At 43.9% G+C, this 27,486-nt stretch overlaps 1 protein-coding gene across 3 annotated transcripts in view; it reads right to left on the bottom strand.

Annotated features, from left to right (window-relative positions):
• LOC124595143 (ovalbumin-related protein X-like) overlaps positions 1 to 27,486 on the bottom strand; it is a 119,548-nt gene extending 92,062 nt beyond the window's left edge. Inside the window, exon 1 of one of the 3 annotated variants that reach the window (XM_047133745.1) lies at positions 27,424 to 27,486. In XM_047133745.1, coding sequence (XP_046989701.1) covers positions 27,424 to 27,486 — 63 coding nt within the window. Of the gene's footprint in view, positions 1 to 27,322; positions 27,374 to 27,423 lie in introns of those variants that run through there. The other 2 variants (XM_047133746.1, XM_047133747.1) reach the window with 2 other exon arrangements.

Here is a 27,486-nt window from a genome sequence, read left to right as displayed (position 1 = left end):
CGTGCGTGTGATCATTGCTTGTACAGCCCTCTCGCAGTGTCCGGAGCAAGTATGGTGGGTCTGACACACCGGTGTCAATGTGTTCTTTTTTCCATTTCCAGGAGTGTATCAACCCTATCTGGTACGGATACCACACCGCTGAGCAGTATTCAAGCAGTGGGCGAACAAGCGTACTGTAACCTACTTCCTTTGTTTTCGGATTGCATTTCCTTAGGATTCTTCCAATGAATCTGTCTGGAAACTGCTTTACCGACGATTAATTTTACATGGTCAATCCATTTTAAATCACTCCTAATGCCTGCTCCCAGATAATTTATGGAATTAACTGCTTCAAGTTGCTGACCTGCTATATTGTAGCTAAATGATAAAGGATCTTTCTTTCTATGTATTCGCAGCGCATTACACTTGTCTACATTGAGATTCAATTGCCATTCCCTGCACCATGCGTCAATTCGTTGCAGGTCCTCCTGCATTACTGTACAATTTTCCATTGTTACAACCTCTCGATATACTACAGCATCACCCGCAAATAGCCTCAGTGAACTTCCGATGTTAACCACAAGGTCATTTATATATACTGTGAATAGTAACGGTCCTACGACACTCGCCTGCGGCACACCTCAAATCACTCTTACTTCGGAAGACTTCTCTCCATTGAGAATGACATGCTGCGTTCTGTTATCTAGGAACTCTTCAGTCCAATCACACAATTGGTCTGATAGTCCATATGCTCTTACTTTGTTCATTAAACGACTGTGGGAAACTGTATCAAACGCCTTGCGGAAGTCAAGAAACACGGCATCTAGCTGGGAACCCGTGTCTACGGCCCTCTGAGTCTTCAGGACGAATAGCGCGAGCTGGGTTTCACACGATCGTCTTTTTCGAAACCCATGCTGATTCCTACAGAGCAGATTTCTAGTCTCCAGAAAAGTTATTATACTCGAGCATAATACGTGTTCCAAAATTCTACAACTGATCGACGTTAGAGATATAGGTCTATAGTTCTGCACATCTGTTCGACGTCCCTTCTTGAAAACGGGGATGACCTGTGCCCTTTTCCAATCTTTTGGAACGCTACGCTCTTCCAGAGACCTACAGTACACCGTGGCAAGAAGGGGGGTGGGGGGGGCAAGTTCCTTCGCGTACTCCGTGTAAAATCGAACTGGTATCCCATCAGGTCCAGCGGCCTTTCCTCTTTTCAGCGATTTTAATTGTTTTTCTATCCCCTCTGTCATCTATTTCGATATCTACCATTTTGTCATATGTGCGACAATCTAGCGAAGGAACTACAGCGCAGTCTTCCTCTGTGAAACAGCTTTGGAAAAAGACATTTAGTATTTCGGCCTTTAGTCTGTCATCCTCTGTTTCAGTACCATTTTGGTCACAGAGTGTCTGGACATTTCGTTTTGATCCACCTACCGCTTTGACATAAGACCAAAATTTCTTAGGATTTTCTGCGAAGTCAGTACATAGAACTTTACTTTCGAATTCATTGAACGCCACTCGCATAGCCCTCCTCACACTACATTTCGCTTCGTGTAATTTTTGTTATTCTGCAAGGCTTTGGCTATGTTTATGTTTGCTGTGAAGTTCCCTTTGCAGTTTTCTAACTCGGTTGTTGTACCACGGTGGCTTTTTTCCCTTGCTTGGCACATACTCATCTAACGCATATTGTACAATGGTTTTGAACTTTGTCCACTGATCCTCAACACTATCTGTACTTGAGACAAAACTTTTGTGTTGAGCCGTCAAGTACTCCGAAATCTGCTTTTTTCACTTTTGCTAAACAGAAAAATCTTCCTACCTTTTTTAATATTTCTACTTACGGCTGAAATCATCGATGCAGTAACCGCTTTATGATCGCTGATTCCCTGTTCTGCGTTAACTGTTTCAAATAGTTCGGGTCTGTTTGTCACCAGAAGGTCTAATATGTTATCGCCACGAGTCGGTTCTCTGTTTAACTGCTCAAGGAAGTTTTCAGACAATGCACTTAAAAAAATTTCACTGGATTCTTTTCCCTGCCACCCGTTATAAACGTCTGAGTCTCCCAGTCAACATCTGGTAAATTAAAATCTCCATCCAGAACTATAAGATGCTCGGGAAACCTACTAGAAATATTTTCCAAATTTTCCTTCAGGTGCTCTGCCACAACAGCTGCTGAGCCAGGGGGCCTATAGAGACATCCAATTACCATGTTTGAGCCTGCTTTAACTGTGACCTTCACCCAAATTATTTCACATTTCGGATCTCCGTCAATTTCTTTCGATACTTCAAAAAAATGGCTCTGACGACTATGGAACTTAACATCTGAGGCCATCAGTCCCCTAGAACTCAGAACTACTTAAACCTAACTAACCTAAGGACATCACACACATCCATGCCCGAGGCAGGATTCGAACCTGCGACCGTAGCGGTCGCGCGGTTCCAGACTGAAGCGCCTACAACCGCTCGGCCACTACGGTCGGCTCCTTCGATACTATTGCACTTTTTATCGCTATAAACACGCCTCGCCCTTCACTGTCCAGCCTGCCTATGCGGTATACATTCCAATCTGAGTTTAGAATTTCATTACTGTTTACATCTGGTTTCAGCCAACTTTCCGCCGCTAGTACTATATCGTCATTGTGACCGTTTATTAATGAGAGTAGTTCTGGGACCTTTCTATAGACGCACCTGCAGTTTACTATTACCACATTAATATTGTTATTCCCTGTTGCGTTTTGCCTACTACCACCTTGTCGCGTCTCAGGAGGCGTCTTGTCGGGCCTAGGGAGGGAATTCTCTAACCTAAAAAACCCACTTGTGCACTCCTCACGTACTCCGCTACCCTTGTAGCCGCTTCCTGCGTGTAGTGCACGCCTGACCTATTCAGGTGGACCCTACATTTCTCCACCTGATAGCGGAGGTCGAGACATTTGCAGCCCAGATCTCCGCAGAATCGTCCGAGCCTCAGGTTTAAGCCTTCCACTTGGCTCCAAACCAGAGGACCGTCATCGGTTCTGGGAACGACACTACAAATAGTTAGCTCAGATCCCACCCCGCGAACGAGGCTTCCCGCCTTCACCAGTTCTGCCAACCGCCTGTATGAACTGAGGATGACCTCTGAACCCAGACGGCAGGAGTCATTGGTGCCGACATGAGCGACAATTTGCAGTCGAGTGCACCCAGTGCTCTCTATCGCCCTTTGGCTTTTTTATCTGGTCAGCACGCCTTGATGTTGTAAAGCTTGCAGGAGAGGGAGTAATGCGATCCGCCAAGGATAGAATTACTTCAACATACTCTTTTTCTTCGCCGTTTACATTATCATGCATGAAAATCTGAACGTTGGTAAAAGTCCCACCGTTTTGAAGAAACAGAATTAAAAACTGCATTTCATCTTCTTCTTTGCAGCCTGGCCACATATGGTTGTGGTTCTAGCAGGAGCTCGAGTAAAATACAACTTCAGTAGCTCCTATCAGCTTCTGCACTCGTCACCTACAAGTAAGCAACATTATAGCTAAATGTGAAAAATATTTTCACTATTACCTTCAGCATTTACAACAAGAGGTAACGCAAACAGGAAAACATACCATATAATTACTGGATTTGTTAAGCTTCTCGCCGATGAACCTGCATATATTGTCTTTGACAGAGTATTGTCGTAATCTGTGTGTGTCACATCATAGAGTTCTGGATGTTACTGAACAAGTATTACGAGCTCGTCACCCATGTTTACGAAAAACATGCAGAGCCCAGTGCAAGGTCAAGACATGATACGTGTGTTCGAGAGAGATTCGTAGCAGTTCGGTCAAAGATTAAAGAGTCGAACAGCAAACGACTGGCAACTGGCGGCGTACCGGCCCCTTGATGTATGTAGTTCCCATATGAAGTACTGTGTTTCCGTTGCGCACCTGTCATCTGTCGCGAAATCGCTCTCCCACCGGATAGCCTACAACACGACGGGCGCACTACATGCACCCAGAAGCGACACGGCAAGCTATGCGTAAACGAGGTACTTGACGTCTATGAAAAGTTAATAAGACGAGTCCACTCGCGATTCCATGGTTCCGAGCACAGTCGAAACACAGTCTGGACCCTGTACCCTATGTAGAAACAGGCCCTAAGTAGTCATTAGAGCCTGAGCTGTCTAACAGGGCAGGTCCCACGTGAACGTGCACCGCGTGTAAAGTGAATTAGTTCAGTCAGGCAGAGACATAGCAACTAGGCTGGCTGAACATGAACGCAGCTGGAGGTTGCACAATTCAGACACTGCATTTGCTGAGCATGTACTGGGTGAGGGTCACAACTACCACCCAGTGTCCCTGTACTTCACTTAGCAAACAAAGGCCATAAACTTAACCTGCTGGAAGCCCACGAAATTAACAAACATCTTGCTCACAGTCCAGATCTAATCTTAATGACCAAACACAGCTCAACACTTCCCCTCTCCTAAACTTCATATAATCATCTCTGCTCTTCATTACTTCCCACACTGTCTCTTCCTACATACACTCATTTTCCTGTATTCATAAAGCTGTTTTGTTGAAGTTATCTTTGTACTCCATATAGACTGTAGTTTCAATAGTTAAGGCTTTCTTTTAACTGGTACTTGTATTACTGTCCATGTTTAACATCCCTTGTAGTTGTATCATCAAATACTGTTCATATTTTACTTTGCTCATTTATTTATGAAAACTGTTACACAGCCACTGTTTTGATTATAATGTTAATGATAAAATGCAGTACCACCACACTCTCAAAGATTGCATTTACTGGTAGGTTCCCTCAAACGCCTCCATTTTCCTGCATTTATTTATTTTTGTTTATCTTATTCATATTGATTAAGTTCGTTATGTATTCTGTAGAGTTAGCAGTTAGCCAACACTACGAACACTACCTGAGTGGAGTCAGCCGATATGCACGCGTTAACCCACGCAGGCTAGAGATAGGTCTGAAACAGGATACGTAATGAATGCTATAAAGAAAAGTACGTAGCTGCTGGAATACTTAACTTTAATCCATCATTGTTATACATCGCTCTTGACGATACAAGTGAGACTTTGTAGATACATGCAATGTTACTAATGGCGCCTTGCTAGGTCGTAGCCATTGACTTAGCTGAAGGCTATTCTAACTATCTGCTCTGCAAATGAGCGAGGCTTCGTCAGTGTGCATCGCTAGCGAAGTCGTCCGTACAACTGGGGCGAGTGCTAGTACGTCTCTCTAGACCTGCCTTGTGGTGGCGCTCGGTCTGCGATCACTGACAGTGGCGACACGCGGGTCCGACATGAACTAATGGACCGCGGCCGATTTAAAGCTACCACCTAGCAAGTGTGGTGTCTGGCGGTGACACCACATATTCTGTAGTTACATTGGTTTGTGTGTCACTCTCCTTGTTTCATACCTCCTGATGTAGCCTTGTCTAGTACTAATTTTATTTTATTAGTTAGAGATACTAAAAGGTATCAGATAGATTATATAATGGTAAGACAGAGATTTAGGAACCAGGTTTTAAATTGTAAGACATTTCCGGGTGCAGATGTGGACTCTGACCACAATCTATTGGTTATGAACAGTAGATTACAACTGAAGAAGCTGAAAAGGGTGGGAATTTAAGGAGATGGGACCTGGATAAACTGAAAGAACCAGAGGTTGTACAGAGTTTCAGGGAGATCATAAGGGAACAATTCACAGGAATGGGGGAAAGAAATACAGTAGAAGAAGAATGGGTAGCTGTGAGAGATGAAATAGTGGAGGCAGCAGAGGATCAAATAGGTAAAAAGACGAGGGCTAGTAGAAACCCTTGGGTAACAGAAGAAATATTGAATTTAATTGATGAAAGGAGAAAATACAAAAATGCAGTAAATGAAGCAGGCAAAAAGGAATATAAACGTCTCAAAATTGGGATCGACAGGCAGTGCAAAATGGCTAAGCTGGGATGGCTAGAGGACAAATGTAAGGATGTAGAGGCTTATCTCACTAGGGGTAAGATAGATACTGCCTACAGGAAAATTAAAGAGACCTTTGGAGAAAAGTGAACCACTTGCATCAATATCAAGTGCTCAGATGGAAACCCAGTCCTAAGCAAAGAAGGCAAAGCAGAAATATGGAAGGAGTATATAGAGGGTCTATACAAGGACGATGTATTGAGGACAATATTATGGAAATGGAAGAGACTGTAGATGAAGATGAAATGGGAGATACGATACTGCGTGAAGAGTTTGACAGAGCACTGAAAGACCTGAGTCGAAACAAGGCCCCTGGAGCAGACAAAATTCCATTAGAACTACTGACAGCCTTGGGAGAACCAGTCCTGACAAAACTCTACCATCTGGTGAGCAAAATGTATGAGACATGCGAAATACCCTCCGACTTCAATAAGAATATAATAATTCCAAACCCAAAGAAAGCAGGTGTTGACAGATGTGAAAATTACCGAACTATCAGTTTAATAAGTCATGGATGCAAAATACTATTGCGAATTCTTTACAGACGAATGGAAAAACTGATAGAAGCCGACCTCAGGGAAGATCAGTTTGGTTTCCGTAGAAATGTTGAAACACATGAGGCAATACTGACCCTACGACTTACCTTAGAAGAAAGATTAAGGAAAGGCAAACCTACGTTTCTAGCATTTGTAGACTTAGAGAAAGCTTTTGACAATGTTGATTGGGATACTCTGTTTCAAATTCTGAAGGTGGCAGGGGTAAAATACAGGGAGCGAAAGGCTATTTACAATTTGTACAGAAAGCAAATGGCAGTTATAAGAGTCGAGGGGTATGAAAGGGAAGCAGTGGTTGGGAAGGGAGTGAGACAGGGTTGTAGTCTATCCCCGATGTTATTCAATCTGTATATTGAGCAAGCAATAAAGAAAACAAAAGAAAAGTTCGGAGTAGGTATTAAAATCCATGGAGAAGAAATAAAAACTTTAAGGTTCGCTGATGACATTGTAATTCTGTCAGAGACATCAAGGGACTTGGAAGAGCAGTTGAACGGAATGGACAGTGTCTTGAAAGGAGGATATAAGATGAACATCAACAAAAGCAAAACGAGGATAATGGAATGTAGTCGAATTAAATCGGGTGATGCTGAGGGAATTAGATTAGGAAATGAGACACTTAAGTAGTAAAGGAGTTTTGCTATTTGGGGAGAAAAATAACTGATGATGGTCGAAGCAGAGAAGATATAAAATGTAGGCTGGCAATGGCAAGGAAAGCGTTTCTGAAGAAGAGAAATTTGTTAACATCGAGTATTGATTTAAGTGTCAGGAAGTCGTTTCTGTAAAGTATTTGTATGGAGTGTAGCCATGAATGGAAGTGAAACGTGGACGATAAATAGTTTAGACAAGAAGAGAATAGAAGCTTTCGAAATGTGGTGCTACAGAAGAATGCTGAAGATTAGATGGGTAGATCACATAACTAATCAGGAGGTATTGAATAGAATTGGGGAGAAGAGGAGCTTGTGGCACAACTTGACTAGAAGAAGTGATCGGTTGGTAGGACATGTTCTGAGGCATCACGGGATCACAAATTTAGTATTGGAGGGCAGCGTGGAGGGTAAAAATCTTAGAGGGAGACCAAGAGATGAATACACTAAGCAGATTGAGAAGGATGTAGGCTGCAGCAGGTACTGGGAGATGAAGAAGCTTGCACAGGATAGAGTAGCACGGAGAGCTGCATCAAACCAGTCTCAGGACCACAACAGAACAGTTTCTTTTATTAATAGAAACTGTTATTTAGACATGCTATTTTTATTTTGTACTAAAGGTTTTCCTGTCTACTCCATTGTTATTTATGTACTGTTCAATGATTACTTTTTCATTGCATTACCACCACACTGTCAAAGATGTTACTTACTGTATGTTTCTACTTCAGTCTAGACGTGATACTTCTCTTCCAAAGTTGTTTGCAACCATTGTAACTTCTTTGGTGATAATATTCAATGAATGTTTGAAGATGGCCTTTTACGCCGAAAACCGGTTAACAATAAAAGTAATATTGTAGGACAAAAGCAAACTGGTGCTTTTCATTTATTATAATGTTGTTCTACCAAGAACCGACGGAAGATTCTGTTAATATGAATTAGTTTTGTAGTACTGCGGAATATTTAGAGTATCGCCGAGCCTACTCGAATAGGGGATCGCGAATATGCACGTGGTATGCAATCGGGAATAAAAGCTATTCAAAAAATGGCTCTGAGCACTATGGGACTTAACTTCTGAGGTCATCAATCCCCTAGAACTTAGAACTAATTAAACCTAACTAATCTAAGGACATCACACACATCCATGCCCGAGACAGGATTCGAACCTGCAACCGTAGCACCTAGAACCGCTCGGCCACCCCGGCCGGCATAAAAGCTATTAATTTGTGGAACTGAAATTACTTGCATGATCAGGGGATGAATTTTTAAATTATAGACGGTCGCGAATATGCACGTGGTATCCAATCGGGAATAAAAGCCATTAATTTGTGGAATTGAAAATACTTGCATAATCAGTGGATAATTTTAAATTATGGACGGTCGCAGGTAACCTACCAGCAATGGAAAACTCGATTCACACAGTGTTAATTGCACAAAAGCGGTTGTAGAGCGAGTGTCATTAGGCTTGTAGGGATAACCTTGCTTGCGGCTAAAGTACAATAAACCGAGTGTTGTCAGATAGGTAAGAACTTCACTTAATCTGGTCATACTGATGGTAGTAATCTGACGGGAGCGTTGGTTGCTATTACGGGAATTATAGACTGGGCACTGTGGTCTAGTCGGCCGTGTTGCGAAGCAGACGTGCTACGCTCCGCGAGCTGGCCGTTGTTTATTCACGCGGGTAGTGAGTGGCATTGGCAGTGTAAACAGGTCACCGCGATCGGCAATGGCTCTGTCGTACTGAAAAGCCACAATAAAACTAACGTTCCAAGCCCAGTACGCAGGACCTAAGGCATGCGAGGTAGAACGTTTCCTGCGTGAAGTAAGGCACGTCGATCCACAGGAACTTCTCGGTGTACACCTTTCGATCGTCTCTGGCACAGTTTACCTGAAATTTGTCGATGAAGCAGCGTGCGAACGTCTTATTCACCGTTCCACCGATGGATATCGTTTTCAGCACTCGGATGGCAGAGTGGGTGTTCTGACTGTCGACCACGCAGGCCTCGGCGTTCGGAAACTACGAATCTTCGAGCTGCCGTTTGAACTTCCAGCCACGCTTGTCGTGCACGCTCTGCGGCCTTACGGGGAACTACTTACGCCTAGTTTACACGACGACATTGGGTTGCGCCTGCGCCACTCGTGTGGAATGAGTTGCACGCAAGTGGTTTCATATACAGGGTGTTACAAAAAGGAAGGGTCAAACTTTCAGGAAACACTCCTCACACACAAAGAAATAAAATATGTTATGTGGACATGTGTCCGGAAACGCTTACTTTCCATGTTAGAGCTCATTTTATTACTTCTCTTCAAATCACATTAATCATGGAATTGAAACACACAGCAACAGAACGTACCAGCGTGGCTTCAAACACTTTGTTACAGGAAATGTTCAACATGTCCTCCGGTAGCGAGGATACATGCATCCACCCTCCGTCGCATGGCATCCCTGATGGGCCGATGCAGCCCTGGAGAATGGCGTTTGTATCACAGCTGTCCCCAATAAGAGCACAAAGAGTCTCTACATTTGGTACCGGGGTTGCGTAGACAAGAGCTTTCAAATGCCCCCATAAATGAAAGTCAAGAGGGTTGAGGTCAGGAGAGCGTGGAGGCCATGGAATTGGTCCGCCTCTACCAATCCATCGGTCACCGAATCTGTTATTGAGAAGCGTACGAACACTTCGAAATGTGCAGGAGCTCCATCGTGCATAAACCACATGTTCTGTCGTACTTGTAAAGGCACATGTTCTAGCAGAACATGCAGAGTATCCCGTATGAAATCATGATAACGTGCTCCATTCAGCGTAGGTGGAAGAACATGGGGCCCAATCAAGACATCACCAACAATGCCTGCCCAAACGTTCACAGAAAATCTGTGTTGATGACGTGATTGCACAATTGCGTGCGAATTCTCGTCAGCCCACACATGTTGATTATGAAAATTTACAATTTGATCACGTTGGAATGAAGCCTCATCCGTAAAGAGAACATTTGCACTGAAATGAGGATTGACACATTGTTGGATGAACCATTCGCAGAAGTGTACCCGTGGAGACCAATCAGCTGCTTATAGTGCCTGCACACGCTGTACGTGGTACGGAAACAACTGGTAGCACTCTCCATACAGTGACGTGGTCAACGTTACCTTGTACAGCAGCAACTTCTCTGACGCTGACATTAGGGTTATCGTCAACTGCACGAAGAATTGCCTCGTCCATTGCAGGTGTCCTCGTCGTTCTAGGTCTTCCCCAGTCGCGAGTCATAGGCTGGAATTTTCCGTGCTCCCTAAGACGCCGATCAATTGCTTCAAACGTCTTCCTGTCGGGACACCTTCGTTCTGGAAATCTGTCTCGATACAAACGTACCGCGCTACGGCTATTGCCCCGTGCTAATCCGTACATCAAATGGGCATCTGCCAACTCCGCATTTGTAAACATTGCACTGACTACAAAACCACGTTCGTGATGAAAACTAACCTGTTGATGCTACGTACTGATGTGCTTGATGCTAGTACTGTAGAGCAATGAGTCGCATGTCAACACAAGCACCGAAGTCAACATTACCTTCCTTCAATTGGGCCAACTGGCGGTGAATCGAGGAAGTACAGTACACACTGACGAAACTGAAATGAGCTCTAACATGGAAATTAAGCGTTTCCGGACACATGTCCACATAACATCTTTTCTTAATTTGTGTGTGAGGAATGTTTCCTGAAAGTTTGGCCGTGCCTTTTTGTAACACCCTGTATAACTGTAGACACGGCGACACCAGTATACACTTCAGTTTCGTCGTTTTGTGGGTCCCTGAGTCGTGTCTGGAATGAAAGTTTTAGCAGCTGCACGTCGCACGAGTTGTGAAAAAAAAATAAGAAACGTATTTCGATTCGTGACTGGATGAAGAAAAGACGTCAGCTCGGTACTCAGCATCCTTGCTGAAATAATTTATAACGGAAGATCCAAGAAGTTCTTTTAATTATCGTTGAATGTAACCAGAACAGTTCAAGTGTCTTCTAAGTAGAGTTAATTATGCGATAAGGAATAAAGGTACTGTAATGCACGAAGCACTATAGCCAGAACTGAAATTACATATCATATTGCGTGCATTACTATCGAGAACAGTAGGCATGCTGTAAGATACGCTTTTAGTTGGTTATGACGCTATTTCATTAACACCAATTGTTATTAACATTAAAGGTAATAATTTTTAACATTAGCAACAATAATTATTCGAAGCAGGTCGCATTAAGAAGAAAATGGTTTGCACACTACTCCCTTGAAGATAGATCTGTACAGTGGCAATAATTCAAAATTCTAACATATGTGAATGGAGAGCACTGCAGCGACGTTTTAAATAGATGAATATTGAATAAAGAATGCAGCTTCTTGAATTTGTTTAGCCTTCCCTCCTGTCAACAATATTCTTTAACAAAGAGTTGACCAACTTGGCCGCCTTGTAGGCGAGTGCATTGCCACAGCTAGAATAACACTTGCTTTTATTTTCTTCATTCAGTTCCATATGTGCTCCTAACTCAATAAAATTTTCCCCTGCACCTCAGATATTGTCAAAGCATCTATGTTATGATAGCACATGACGGTCTCAGCGGCAGCAATATGTTGTTTATTTTTGTAATCAGCATCACTAAACTCCCACAAACACCTATGCAAAGCATAGATATCCAAAAAGCGAACATTATTCTCCGTTCCCCACTTCATATTTCAGTTTGGCTACTTTCTATGAACACACATAACCTCAACACTCATACAACTAGTGTCGCCAAAGTTGGAACACGAAGAAAGTGTTGTTTCACCAACGAGTTGCGCAAACGCGCGGCGCGCATGCGCAGTGGCCGGTAGCGCAGTTGCCTGCAACCTAGTGTCTTCGTGTAAAGTAGGCTTAAGTCACGTGAGAGACAAAAGTGACGCACGTTCGAGACGTATCCCATTCTGAACGAAGTGCGTCAGATGCGGATCAAATTGCGCAAGCACATCCCGTCTTACGTGACTGTTGGTGGCCGATCGTCATTTATGATGGTCAACTGAGGACTTGTTCGGGGTGCGGGCAGGAAGGGCATGTTCGCTCTGAATACCTGCTGAGACACCTTGTACAAACACCACGCCTACTTCGCAACCGATGACGCTGCCTTTTACATATGTTGAGGCAGCGAGGAATGTGTCGAATGCGGATGTCGTTCTGTTCCAGTTCCAGACCCCCTTGGGCCCGGTTTCTGCGCCCACAGCGACATGCTCGACAGCAGCGACCATGTCTGCACTCCAGCTGTATGAGGAAGGAGAGCACTATAAGATAGAGTCAAGCTCGGACACGGAGATGCGGGAGGTGCCTACTATTCCTCACGATCCACAGGACGCAAGCAGAAGTCACCCAAACTATGAAAGAAAAGAAGGCTGTCCGCAGGAAATGCTTCGTGAGATGGTGACATGTTGCAGGATTATGAGGACAAATCTCCTCTGTGGTCCGGACTGTGGACTCCACTCCAACGGTTCTTGGTTTGCTACTAGCAACATCCGCCCAAGGACAAGGACAGTTTGACGATGCTCGCTCCCTGGCGGTTTTGCGGCTGAGACACAAGATGGACATCATTCATCGCATAATGTACCACACCTCCAGCCTGGTGACTGGGCGATGGAGATGGAATGAATGATGTCAGACTGGAGCGACCACCTGATGCCAGCGGCCGGGGGATTGTTGGACGGACATCTTGTCGCTGCCGATCCGTAATATAAATGTTGCAGGTGACAGGGCAGTCACACGGGCGACGTGGCACTTACTGCCTTAAACAACTGCAGGATACGTCATCTTACTATCCAGTGTCCTGGTGTATCGAATAGATATAGGCAATGTCAACAGCATTAGTTCCATGATCAAAACCCCGGCTGTTTAAGGACATGATTTGGATGTCGAACACTGATATCATGTTTCTTCAAGAGGTATGGCCTGATCTGCGCCTGGATGTTTATGGATACGCCTGGATGTTTATGGATACACGTCATATGTCAACCCAACTACCCACAGTGGTGATGGTACGACCATACAACTAAGCGATTGCGTAGAACTAACAGACATTCAGTAATTGTCATCAGTGTGAGGTGTTGTGCTCTCCATGGACACAGTCCACCTTGTGAATCTGTGTTGCCCATCTGGTACTGCGAAGAGTCGAAAGTGAACTCTCTATTACTCTACTGAGGTAGCTCCATTGTTTCAAGGCGCTATGGAGTGGGTGGGGACTTTAACAGTGTCTCCCACCCTGAGGATCAGATCCCTCACATGTCCCGTGTCTTATGCTTCAGTGACACGTTGGTGGACACGGTGCTGAACCAGCTATTCGCCGCACACTCATGATGTGTGGACGAGACAGAGCCCTTTGGGAACGATCGATCTCTGAGTTTTACTACAGGGTCTTGACAGAACTGCATCGCAACAACCTTCGCCAGAGTGCTAAAAGGCTGGCCACTGGACACAGGTATGGCTTCTAAAGATCACAACCGCTAGACTGGATGGCATGCAGGTTCGAGTGTGACTGCAAGATTCCACCCCAGAAGAATGAGCTTCTCCTTATCACATCATCAGAGAATGGGGACATCATAAGAGGTGAGTCATCACGGCTGTTACTTCAGTGGATGGTCAACTCCTGTGTCCTCACAGATTATTACTGCATTCTGTAACTGTCAGTCAATGGCTTGACAATGACGTTAAGGACATTCTGCACGACCTGCCACCTTCGGGTAGACGCAAGGCGACGCCACATTCTTCAAGGGTGTTGTGCTGGAAGATATGCGCATGGCCCTGTGGCGAGGTGCGAAAAACAAATCCCCTAGGCCTGATGGTCTTTTGCTTCAGTTTTATAGCACCTTTTCTGACATGAGGGAAGTTTGGCGGCGGATGTGCTGTGAACTCCTGGATCCAGACTTTCGCGTCCCCCCTCCCCCACCCCCGAATTTTTGGAGGGCATCGTCAGTATTGGGGCAATGAGGGTACCATCCCACTGGGTGCCCCAAATGTTCCATCACGATGATGTCATCCAAGATGGCGGCGATAACGTCACACCCACCCCAGGTGGTTCTACCCCACTGGGTGTCCCATAAGTTCCATCAAGACGATGTAATCCAAGATGGCGGCCATGACGTCATTCAAGATGGTGGATTTTGGCAGGAAGTTTGAATTTTGGCAGGAAAATAGGTCACTTGGGCTACCTCTACCAACCTAACAAATTGGTGGGAAAGAAAGGGCACATGGACTACCTCCACTAACCCAAGTCACCCAACCGCCACCTCCTCCTAGGAAATGGCGGGAAGAGGACTCAGCCTGTGCTAGACATAAGTCTTTATTATTTTGCATGAACCAGTCTTTATTTAAGCAATTTGATGCAGTATAACCATCCTGTGTGTTCAGCATGACGTCCGGACTCCAACTGACCTAGTACACAGTACCACCACCAGAGGGCGCTCTCATCCATGACATAACCCAAGATTTCGGTGTGGGGTGGGGGGGAAATGGGGTCAGGAGTCCAACTGACCTAGTACACGGTACCACCACCAGATGACGCTGTCGTCCATTCCGTGATGCAATCCAAGATGGTGGCCATGACATCAGCTGATGACACAACTACCTTTATCCAAGATGGCAGATTTTGTGGGGAAACAGTGTGTTCACCACAAGCTCTGGACCTAGTACACAGTACAGTCCCCAGAGAGCGACGTCGTACGTTCTGTGATGTAACACAAAATGGTGGGAGGTAAATGGCGAGAAACAGTGTTGTCAGCACGAGGTATGGATCTAGTACACAATACTGTCACCCGAGGACACTGTCGTCCATTCCGTGACATAACCCAAGATGACTGTCTGGAGGGGAAAATGACTCAGCCTGTGCTGGCTGGTGGAGAGAATAAGGAAGGAGTGTACATTATTTATTTTGGAGCAATTTATTTAGGGATAGATTTTGAGAGATAGTATATCTATCACACTGAGAGAAAATACCCGCCCTTATGTTCTTGGCATCAGAATACACAGTCTGCAGACTTGCAAACTACTCGTAAATAATGCAACAGACACTGTTGCTAATTTAAACTGTGAAAATAATGCATTCCACAGCCTACACACATGCAAACTACTACACCAAAATAATTTCAATACACAGCACACAGACCTGCAAACTGCTCCTAAATAATGCAGCACACTGATGTGAAGACATCCTCAGTACTTATAAACTGTCCAAATAACACACAGCACAGCCTACAGACCTGCAAACTACTCCTAAATAACGCTCTGCACACATGCAAACAACTCCTAAATTATCCAAATAATTTCAGTACGGACCTGCAAACTGCTCCCAAACAATGCAGTACACTGATGTGCAGACACGAAATCAACTCGTAAACTGCCCAAATAACGCACAGCACAGCCTACAGACCTGCTAGCAAAATAACGCAACAATCACACAATCAACATATGCCGACACCACCTGCCGCCCCCTGTCCATTGGACCACAAAGGAGGCTACACACAGCACCACGAAGTGAAGCAGCCGTCAGCTGCCAAAACACACACAGGTCCCGCAAGCATGAGGCGGCGACATCCCTTTCATACTTGAATATGAGAAATTCCTCTCAAAATAAGTGTTTACCTAGGCACCGTTGCTGATGCGACAGGATGGGAGCGAAGATCTATTTTCAGAGCGCGCTGCCACCGCCACGAGCCACCGCCGGATGCAAGCCAGCGCGAGCCCCTACTTTCACTCTGCTCCTACCTGCAGTGCTCAGGTGGAAGTTGCTTCTATTTTCGGGTACACATAGTTCTCTGAGTGTTATACTGATGTCACAGAACTCCAATGCGCACTCACGCCGGTGCCACATGGGAACCATCTCTTGGCAGCACGTGTGTTTTACCATTGCTGATGTGATACCTGGGGGTTGTGACACCACCGAATAGCACAGGGTGCATTGTTCCTAGCGCGACATGCGAGACACATCTAACCGTGCTTAACTGCCCAGTGTGACTGATGCAATGCCGCGAAGTCAGAAATTGTATAGTTGTAATAAAATTTTGAAGTTGTAAAGGGACTTTATGGTCACCTTGTATATTAGATCCAAACCAATAAATAGACCTGACCTGAAACAAGTATCAGTGGTCATGATGTATTGTAACAACAATGATGATCAACTAAAAACAAGTAGCAAGGTATGTTCACTGATGAACTGAAACATTGTGACCATTGCCCACTGCAAAATTCTTGTCACCCAAGGAGAGTATACAGGGTGGCCAGAAAAAGTCTGAAAAGCTTATAATGATGTTGCAGCGGACATTCTGTTGTGAAATAACTGTTCAGAAAAAAAATCAATATGTTGCGCCGTTTCCATGTTACTTAGCACTGTAGTTAGCCAACCAGGACATCGTGTGCAGATTCAAGCAGCTTGCCACAGACAGCATCGCCAAACATGTTCTTTGTTTGGTCTCCTCAAACCAAACAAACTTAGCTTTTGCTAACTTTACTTAAATTGTCACTTCCTAAAAAGGTACATTTTAAATGATAAAGAGTATTTCAACAAGTGGTAACTCACCGACCCACAGATTACCGCATTTTAGCATGTGCAAATGCTTGAATTTGTGTACGCAGTGACCTGGTGCCTGACATCAACGTCAAATAACTCTGAACCAACGGAGCATATAGAATTTTTTTCTTAACAATGATTTCTCAGCACAACTCCCCTGCAGCATCTTTCCATGTTTCTTACACTGTTTCTGACCACCCTGTAAATGCGGGCCGGCCGAAGTGGCCGTGCGGTTAAAGGCGCTGCAGTCTGGAACCGCAAGACCGCTACGGTCGCAGGTTCGAATCCTGCCTCGGGCATGGATGTTTGTGATGTCCTTAGGTTAGTTAGGTTTAACTAGTTCTAAGTTCTAGGGGACTAATGACCTCAGCAGTTGAGTCCCATAGTGCTCAGAGCCATTTGTAAATGCGGAACAGAGACAAATGGAAACTCATTCTAGAAGCGATATGTGCTGCAAATAGGGAAATCCGCTGATGTGACTGATTTTGACAAGGGAAGATTGTTATAGCACGGGAATTGGGTAAACATCTGACGCCATATAGCTCCGGACGTATTGAATCCATGCCACGTAGGGTCGGTATTGGATTCAAAATGTGGGCGAACACGCTATTAAACTGGTGATCATAATGTTTCTGTTCATAAGCACATGTTTAGTAAACTACATAAAGAGGCAGTAATGTCACATCTCAAGGATAAACTCAAAACATTTATCTCTGGGCCGGACGGAGTGGCCGTGCTGTTCTAGGCGCTACAGTCTGGAACCGAGCGACCGCTACGGTCGCAGGTTCGAATCCTGCCACGGGCATGGATGTGTGTGATGTCCTTAGGTTAGTTAGGTTTAAGTAGTTCTAAGTTCTAGTGGACTAATGACCTTAGAAATTAAGTCCCATAGTGCACAGAGCCATTTGAACCATTTATCTCTGGACAGGAAATTTTCGGGGAGTAAGATTCGAGTTCAGAAAAATAGTTGAGCAAGTACAGAATGGAAATGCGGCTGTTAGTTGTGGGAACAACACCCCACAGTAGACAGTCTCTGTAAAGAAACTTATAACAAAACGACTACTGCACAATGGGTGTAATACAAAGCTTAGGACTACGGACAGACGGATGGTGAATAAACCGCGTTTGGCCATGAAAAGGGCAATGCATGAAGACCTCAATGAGTATCGTAGCAGACTCTTACTGAAAGACTATTCACAAGAACTGAAGAACATCTAGTCATATGTAAAAATGGTCAGTGGTAACAAAGTTAGCATTCAGATACTGATGGATGAAACAGAGAAACTTACAATGAGGGTAGCAAAGCAAAAACAGAAATGTTGAACCCCATTTTGAAAGTTCCAGGAGGATCAAGGAACACTGCCACTGCCACCGCCACCATTTACTCTAGCATCACTGCAAACGTGAGTGGTATAGATATTAGTGTCAGTGGTGTTGAGAAACAACGCAAATCGCTCAAACTGAACATGGCCCAATTATTTGATGCAATACCTGTCACATACCCACTGTCGAGAATTTTCTGTCAAGTTTGTGAGGTAACGGGAGAATTGTGGTGCCCAAAAAATATTCTAAGTTGGTGTGGCCGCACAGGCCGCTGGACCAGCCGCGGCCCGGCAGCAAACACGTGGTGGTAAACGTTAGCCGGGGGAGAGGGGTAGCCCCAGTGCGTGGCTGGGAATTCCAGGGTGACGCTGTGTCAATGAAAGAGACTTGTATGCCAAAAGTGCCAATGGCGGACTTTGTGAAACCATTATGGCAGACATTTCACAGTTCGTACAGAAATTAATAGTAGCCAGATGAATCATGATACCTCAAGATGAAACACGTACATTACTATTATTTGCACGACGATTCTGACGGTGTAAACAGATTTTCAATATCTTTATTAGTTTAAAGTTTAGTATCTGTCGGTAAATTATACAAGTAACACCGAGCAACGAATTTCCAAAACATAAACGCTTCATCCGATTTTGTCGATCGCCGTGTCTTTAGAAAGCTATTAGTGTAAGCCTAAATTGGTATGAATTACAGGCACGTAACTTAAATAGTACATGAGTTATTGGAGGTCAAAGTGGCCGATTACTAGCGATGGCGCCGCGCGGGATTAGCCGAGCGGTCTTAGGCGCTGCGGTCATGGACTGTGCGGCTGGTCCCGGCGGAGGTTCGAGTTCTCCCTCGGGCATGGGTGTGTGTGTTTGTCCTTAGGATAATTTATGTTAAGTTGTGTGTAAGCTTAGGGACTGATGACCTTAGCAGTTAAGTCCCATAAGATTTCACACACATTTGAACATTTAAATAACTATCGATGGCGTCAGACCTTAAGTACTTCACAGTTACACGAAAAAAGGTTAGCAGCATACTTATAAATATATTTATTCATCTATGTCCTTGTTTATATCCGATATATACTATTCATGAAGAAACTGGTTACATATTTACTGTGCTATAGAAAGCACAGAGACACTAGGTTACTGGCCTATCTTTTGTTCTATTCCTTTGTTATATGTTTATTTAATTTGTTTATGTATCTAATAAAGTGTGTTAGAGAGTGTTTATCTACCAGTCGTAGGAATATTTGTATAATTTCAAGTTATTTAAATGTAAATCCAGTACTCCGAATGTGTTTCAATATGTTGCGAGTGTACGTTGGCTTGGAAACATGGAGGGAGCGCTCTAGCCAATCACGTATGGAGGTTGGGGAGGAGCATCTTTTCTGGAGGACAGGAGGTAGTTCGGAACGGTGCGGCGCGAGGGACAGTCGCAGAGGACACGGAAAGTGCTGGACGTGAAGGCGCGACGTACAGTCGAAGAAAGACTTGGACAGTGGAGCACTTTGCACGTGGGCTCGGGAGATAGAAACATTTCGTAGTGCCGACTTGTGAACTTCTGAGATTTCCGTGGTTCTACAGTGAAGACGTAGTGTGCGTTTAGAACTGAACATCTCACGAGCTATGTTGTCGTTCATTACTAATTACGTGCAGTAGGAATCTATTGTTTCCCTATTATTCAACTTATATTTTATTTAATTGCTGGACCATCGACACCAATAAGTGTTTTGCGGAAATATACTACATTCTAAAAAGTACTTCTACTATCGTACTCATCATTTAAAGTCGCTAATATAGTACCTGCAGAATTTATTCAATTGAAATCTTTCATTTATAAATTTCTACGTTACATTCGCAATTGTCGAGTGATAGGAACCTTCGACCATTCGATTCATGTGTATATTCATATTGTATACTGTAGACTCAGCAGTATTTGGCTTGTAATACGGCAACTACGTATCCCAGCCCCTAGACAACGAAACCAGCCAAAACTTTTAATATTTCACTCTGAGTCGGAGGGTACGTAGTTGAGGGCTATCACACCACCATGTCTTTTCTTTTTTTTCTTTTTTTTTTAACTTTGAAAGCCCGCAAGTTAACACCTCTTTCAAGCATCAGATACAGTAGATCCCGAATAAAAATTTTTGCCTTTTGGCTGGAAGGAAGTACAAGCAAAACGTTTCTACAAGAATGGTAGCAAAAGTGACCAGCAAAATAACCGACCATTGTAACTGACAACTATCTGCTGCAGGATCTCAGAACGTATTATGAGCTCCAACGAGATGAGGTATCTCGAACTGAATGATCTCCTCCACGCCAAATAGCTAAATTTCGAAAGCCTCGGTGATGTGAACCGTAAATTGGGATTTTCTCATATGACATTCTGAATGGTGTGGGTCAATACAAGTATTTTTTACCTTCCAAAGAACATTTGATCCAGTACCACATCAACGCTTGTTAACGAAAGTACTGTCATATCGACTATCAAACGAAGTTTATAAAAGGTTTGAGGACTGCTTGCTAGGGAGACCACAGCTGATGCAGACATAACTTCAAGTGGAACACTTGCTGCTCATGTTCTGTTTTAATGAACTGTCAAGCAATATCAATATTAATCTCAGACTTTTCAAGGGATGATGCAGTTATCTATAACTCCCATAAGTACAGCGAAGACAAAATTAGTCTAATCATAGCGTGCACAGAGGCTCTTAAGCCAACATCCTAAGTGTGCGCCTTATGCGAATGGCTTGGGAAGAAACACTAGTCCAGTCAGTGAAAGAAAATTACAGGAAAAGAATTCGTGTAATCGCAAACTTTTGTTCAGTCATGGGTGGGAGTGCCAACATACTAAAAATTCTGAAAGGTGTGATGTGAGCGTGAGAGAGCGATTAAAGATCACTTTTTTATGTTTTTCTTGAATATATCACCGCGGCTTCTAGCGAGAATGACCGAGCGAGGTGGCGCAGTGGTTAGCACACTGGACTCGCATTCGGGAGGACGACGGTTCAATCCCTCGTCCGGCCATCCTGATTTAGGTTTTCCGTGATTTCCCTAGATCACTCCAGGCAAATGCCGGGATGGTTCCTTTGAAAGGACATGGCCGACTTCCTTCCCCATCCTTCCCTCATCCGAGCTTGTGCTCCGTCTCTAATGACCTAGTTGTCGACGGGACGATAAACACCAATATCCTCCTCCTCTAGCGAGAATGTTTCCCAGTACAGAATTAAACTAAAATTAAACTGCATTAAATTTCCTGCAAAATAGATCGTACGCATTTTTCTCTAGGACTAATAGTACTGCGTTTTATGGGATGGCACAGATTTTTTAAAAATGTTTTAATTATGTATATAATCAATGTCAATTGTTAAATGAACTGGTTAACAACAAATATTAAACGTGTATACTACATCTAAGTGCAGTAGAGCTGTATTAATGGATAAATTACGTTCTCGGGATGCAAGAGAATGGAAAGGAGGTGCAGGGTATACCAACCCTTCAATGGCACACCTTATGAATCACTGGTGACACACAATGTGCAGACACGTCACGAGAGTGTTTTCTGGAACGTATTTTTCACTACGTTGAATGCAGATATGAGTTACTAATAATACTAACGCAAAAAATGCATACGGACGGATTATCTGCAAACCTCTGCACACTATTCTACACTGCTACATGGGAAATAGATTCTTAGTCATTCTGAACGGCTTTTTCAATTTACAGACAGACTTTGTAACTTCCCAACATTCTCTCTCGAGTTTTCACGAGAGTAGACAAAATAACTTCGCTGTTCTCGTGTCTGTATAGTGGAGTTAATTTCAGTTTATTGAGCGCTTATTTGCAGTTTTTAAGCAAGTTGTTATGCAAAAATGCTTAACAGCTGGAGCTGTCAACTGTCTACTAAATTGAAGAACTGGCCCAAAGCGTAACATGCTGTCAATATGTATTTCACAAAGTCCATTTCATTGTCTCCACTATCAATTACTGGAATACGTTTCACAGCATGAGGGGTATCAATTGCTTCTCTTAAGCCTCAGCTCTCCCACGAAACCCAGAAGCTTACATTGGCTCCCTCTGCAACGGAAGTAGGTCAGCTAGGTCAGAACTTCAGATATTTCGACGTAAGTCCAGCAATGCATTAAAGCACATTACTGTGCTAGACATGAACATGATCAGTCCCACTCCATCAGACATGTGCACACCCAAATTGAAAGGTAAGCGATACGTAGCAGCCGACACTATAACTGTCAGCAATTCCCGAATAGAAGACAATCATGCAGTCTTCCAGTAACACCATTAATGATGAGAGAAATGAAATAACTTTCTGGTCATTAATTTATTCGTCACCAACTGACTCGCTGCGCGGAGTGGCCGCGCAGTTAGAGGCGCCATGTAATGGATTGCATGGCCTCTCCCACTGATGACCTCAGCAGTTTGGTCTCTTAGGAAAACACACACACACACACACACACACACACACACACACACACACACACACACCCGCGCGCGCGCGCGCGCGCGAATACAACACAGTTCCATATCGTTCTTGCATTGTGTGGCTGGACTCGGCCCATAAAAATAGTGCTCACCACATACTCTTCCATGTTACAGCCAGGTGTTGATGGAAAGCATCTGTTTGTTCCGCATTACAAATGAAATAATTTTTAAAACGCAATTTTATATGCCCATTCGATACAGCGGTCCCAGACTAGGATAGTGCGATATTTGTTACACTGGTGTGTATCAACTGGGACAGTAAAACTCTAAGAATAACCAGCACTCCAGCACCACACTGGTCTGCACTGACTGCTGCCACCAAGCATGTATCGCTACTGAGTTGCTGCTGGATTGCTATTTATTCTTTGTGTTTTACTATCCCTGCTAAGACATGCTGATATAACGAATATCACACTACACTAATCAGGGACCACTCTCTAGAAAAGGCACGCTTTCCTCCAACACTGGCCATTGCATGAAAGCCATGTTGAGCACTATTTGTTTGGGCTGACTCCAATTATACAATGCAAAATCGAAATTGCAGATATCTGCTGAAACATCAGAGAAAATACACCTGATGACTATTGCAAGATACACCCCTATATATAAAGCAGGGTGTATTTGTGTGTGTCCAGGACCTCCGCCCAAGTCTCTGTCTCAAGCTCAACCACATTTGACGCAGAAACAGCAGGCGTCATAAGTATCACCACTGTGGCGTCTATATCCTCCGGGCTCCAATAGGAGTGGAGATGTGGGCAAAAAGTGCTTTTTCCAGCCCTGGCGTATACTCTGCCATGCATGACAGGCATGGTGTGTGGGGAAACGACCTTGCAAATCAACCTGTGCTGCAGGGCAGCCTACATGTCAGGGAAAAGAAACAGTTTCACAGGCCCCAATATGTAGGCTGCCCTGCATGACAGGTGTGTTGTGGTATTATTGTTGGCCTGTTTTCTTGAACTGTATCGCAGGAACTACACATGTCACTGAGCATGGCTGAGGACAGATTGAGATAGAGGAGTCGGTGGACTGAGCGAGGGAGAGGAGAAAATGCACAGAGAAAGGAGAGGTGGGAGATGCATGAGGCAGGTGGAAGATGCAGAGGGGTGGGGGTCAGGTGGAAAAAGAAGAGGGGGTGGGGATGGAAAGAGAGGGGGTGGGGGATACGGTCAGAGAGAGATTGAGGAAGATAAGGTCAGAGAGATATGGTGAAGGAAATGGACAGAAAGAGAGGGGGAGGAGGACATGAAGAGACAGAAAGAGAGAGAAGAGGAGGACATGAAGAGACAGAAAGAGAGAGAGGAGGAAGGACGAGAGAGACAGAGGCGAGAGGATGAAGTGGCCAGACAGAGGGAGGAAAAGGTGGGGGGGGGAGGGGGAGGGAGGGGGAGGGAGAGAGAGAGAGAGAGAGAGAGAGAGAGAGAGAGAGAGAGAGAGAGAGAGAGAGAGAGAGAGAGAGAGAGAGAGGGGGGGGGGGGAGAGAGAGAGAGAGAGAGGGGGAGAGAGGAGGAGGTGTGTTCAACATATACATCAAATGTATATGTGGCCAAAGCCATGGGGAAAATGCTAGTTTAACAATAAACATTAATTTTATACCATTATTTTTAATAATTTGCGACTTTTCCATCCTCTGCAATGTGGAAATTATTAGTCCTAGAGAAAAAATGAATATGATCTTTTTGCAGGATATTTAATATAGTTTAATTTTGTATAGGGACACATTTTTGCCTGATTCGCGGTTTTAAAGTTATTCAAGAAAAACAAAATGGAGTTTAAACACTCCCAGCCCCTCCCGCCCCTACGGTGATTGTTGGTTGGTTGGTTTGGGGAAGGAGACCAGACAGCGTGGTCATCGGTCTCATCGGATTAGGGAAGGATGGGGAAGGAAGTCGGCCGTGCCCTTTCAGAGGAACCATCCCGGCATTTGCCTGGAGCGATTTAGGGAAATCACGGAAAACCTAAATCAGGATGGCCGGACGCCCCTACGGTGACACCCCACCACATCTTTGATATGTTGTTCATGGTATCCCATCCTACCGATGTACAAAAATTTACGACGAATTTTTCTTCCAAACGATCTTTTTGGTCTTTATTGGCCGGGCTATACGCTGCACTTCACAGCGGCTTCCAGAAGATGGACACAGATACAGAAATCAGCTGCAAGAATCAACATGTTGACGAAAGTAAGCAAAACGCCAGAAAACATTTAGACCTGAGTATTCATGTGCATGTATCTCAGTCACATCTGAAACATCGATAAACGTATACGAAATCAAAGTAGTTGTACAGTCGGATGTGCCAACATGTTTACCAATGGTTGCAGCCCAGCAACGGTACTTTTCCGGGAATGGGTTACAATTCAAAATATTATCTACTCAGTCCCCTCTAGAAGTCCTCCAAGTCTGGAAGGAGAATTTTATAGCACCCTCTATATGCTTACGATATACACCTATAATAAATGGCCACCTTCTCCATGGCATTATCCACTGACTAGATCGTTCTATTATTTGACGGTTTGTTGACAACAAATGAGAATGTAACCTCGCAAATCAGAAACAGGGGTCCCATTCCGCCGATGGCGCTGGGACACCGTATGACATCCGCAACTTCGACTGGACGATTCTAGGAAATAACCCCTGCCCCAACTGTCGGTATGCCCATGTCAGACATTCGCTTCCGAGACTGGAACGAGTGTTCTTCGTGAACTGATTCGACTCGCCAGCGTGCACGTCCCATCACCTTGTATCGATCGCTGGTGCGTCCTCAATAGGACTACGTTCGATTTTCTACGACTGCGACTCAAGTTAGCACTCGCTAAATTAGAGAAAATACTGTACTACTGCGTTAGAATCTGTATAGGGGCTGTGCAATCAACATAGAATAATTCTCTGCTCACGGAAGTAGCGGAGAAGTTTTCATATTTGGTGTCAGTTCCTGACGGATAAATTTGTGTTGGAGTATTTAAAATCTGGAAGGCATCGTTTCCATAAATTAACTAAATCACATGAGCATCTTTGGACTAATTATCGTTTCTCTTTTGAAACAAATTATGTAGTGCTATGTAGCAGCCCCTACTTATCGGGAGCACGTCCTTAGTTCGAAGTTCCTTTTTCTCAGCTGCTCAATTCGTGCAAGATTCAACTGCCTCCCAAAGGTGGAACGCATTTTCAGTGGCCAGATGTGATTAAAATTCACTGACGGGCCGAAAAAACTTAGCAATCACACACGAGATTTCAAAACAGCATACATCAGAAAGTGAGAAAGATTATCACTGATCTCAGTTTAAACGAATTCTGGCTACCCAACTGGATTGTTTCGTTTAGCTATCTGCGTAGTTTGGTGCGGAAGTGTATCGACAAATGATCTTTAGGGGAGATCTGTTAATATGAAATGCAACAACATGGATAGTAGTCCTGAAAAGGACACGATCGATTTCCTTCTCAATTCGAAAAAATACTCCCTCTAATGACATCAAAGGGGAGACGTTAAATCCAAAACACTCTTTGTTCTTTCAGAAACACACACAATTTCATGTCAGCTGTCTCTTATTTGAATTGCAGTACTATCATACACACATATTAAACAGTAGTATTATTTTCAATTAAAAACTGCTTAAGGTTAATTTTCGCCAGATAAAATGTCCAGGACGGTGCACGCCCTTAGCACGTGACGGATGGACAAACAGACTCTTTGCAGACCGTATCCTACCGTAAGTCAGTTTTAAGGGTGTTTCCAGCACAGGAACTTGTCAGGACCTCCAACAAAAAAGTATTATTACTACTCAATTTGTTTGTGCTGCTGATCATCAGAAGGTGATTTAAACTGTATTATATATAACGTATGTGTGCGTTGGCATGGCGATCATCAAGTTACGTCGTATAAGAAACTAAGCAAACTGAAGCACCGATTTCTCGTTACGTGCATTACCGGTATTAGTATCCTCGTACCAGCAAATGCGCCAGCTTATAAAATAAACACTGACTTTTTAAAAGATTGTAGCCTAAATGTACAGTGTCGTAGCACTTGTGACTCTTTAAACAGTGATACGTTTGGTGTTCATTCCTCAATAATTATAAAGAATGATATTCGTAGTGCGATAGTTCGATGGTCTGTTATGATGTGTTACAAGCTACTATGTGCTCAGTATGTACTGCTAGTATAATGCGGTTCTGACTGCGTTGTATGTACACCAAAATGTAATAAATCATTTTTTCCCCAACAGAACTCTAGCACCTCGTCCCTACTGAGCTCGATGTCAACGGTATGTTTAGCCTTCCTTCCAGCCTTCCTATCCATATGACTACTTCCATCTTGCACTGCCAGTACACTTTCACTTATGGTTAGATATCAAAGCGTCGAAAAAAGAGGCGTGCACTAAGTTTTAAAGTCGTGCTAAATACTACGAGGTGGAAACTGCTCGACTTGTTCAGGTGATCCCACAACTATTTTCCTTAGTAGTTTTTTAACGATAGTGAAATTAAGGCAAACGGTGGAAAATGAATTTAATTTTGCAAATAACTTTCGGAAATTTCAGAAATATGATCTCCAAAACCACCAATAGCTTTGTCAAACAGTAATGAAGTATGGCCAAATCACCACATCCGGGAAGCGTAGAGAAGCATATTAAAATTTTCATATTACCGGTATGCAAAATCCTATGAACTAGTTGATTCAGAAGTGCAAACTGCCCAAAGTAACAGCGCCGAGAATGACAACTTAGTCATTTCTTTCTCATACTTTTAAGCTACGAATGTCTGACGTATTGGGTTGCTGCTAGAAACTGAGTGATAATGCCATTAATTATTAGAGAAGACACTACCATTGAGACAATGACGTACTGTAATGCCTCTGTCATTATCGTTGTGAACATCGCAGAATGACCCGTAATTCCGTAAACGATTAATCTCCTACGGTACTCACGTGATACTGTGCCGGCCTCAGAATATTTTGACAACTGAAGCCAGTCATCGCCGAGCATGCCAT

Source organism: Schistocerca americana, chromosome 2, assembly GCF_021461395.2.
Source record: "Schistocerca americana isolate TAMUIC-IGC-003095 chromosome 2, iqSchAmer2.1, whole genome shotgun sequence".
NCBI classification, from domain to species: Eukaryota; Metazoa; Arthropoda; class Insecta; order Orthoptera; family Acrididae; genus Schistocerca; species Schistocerca americana.
The sequence above is the reverse complement of the archived record's forward strand: the minus strand, read 5'-3'. Positions and strand labels throughout refer to the sequence as shown.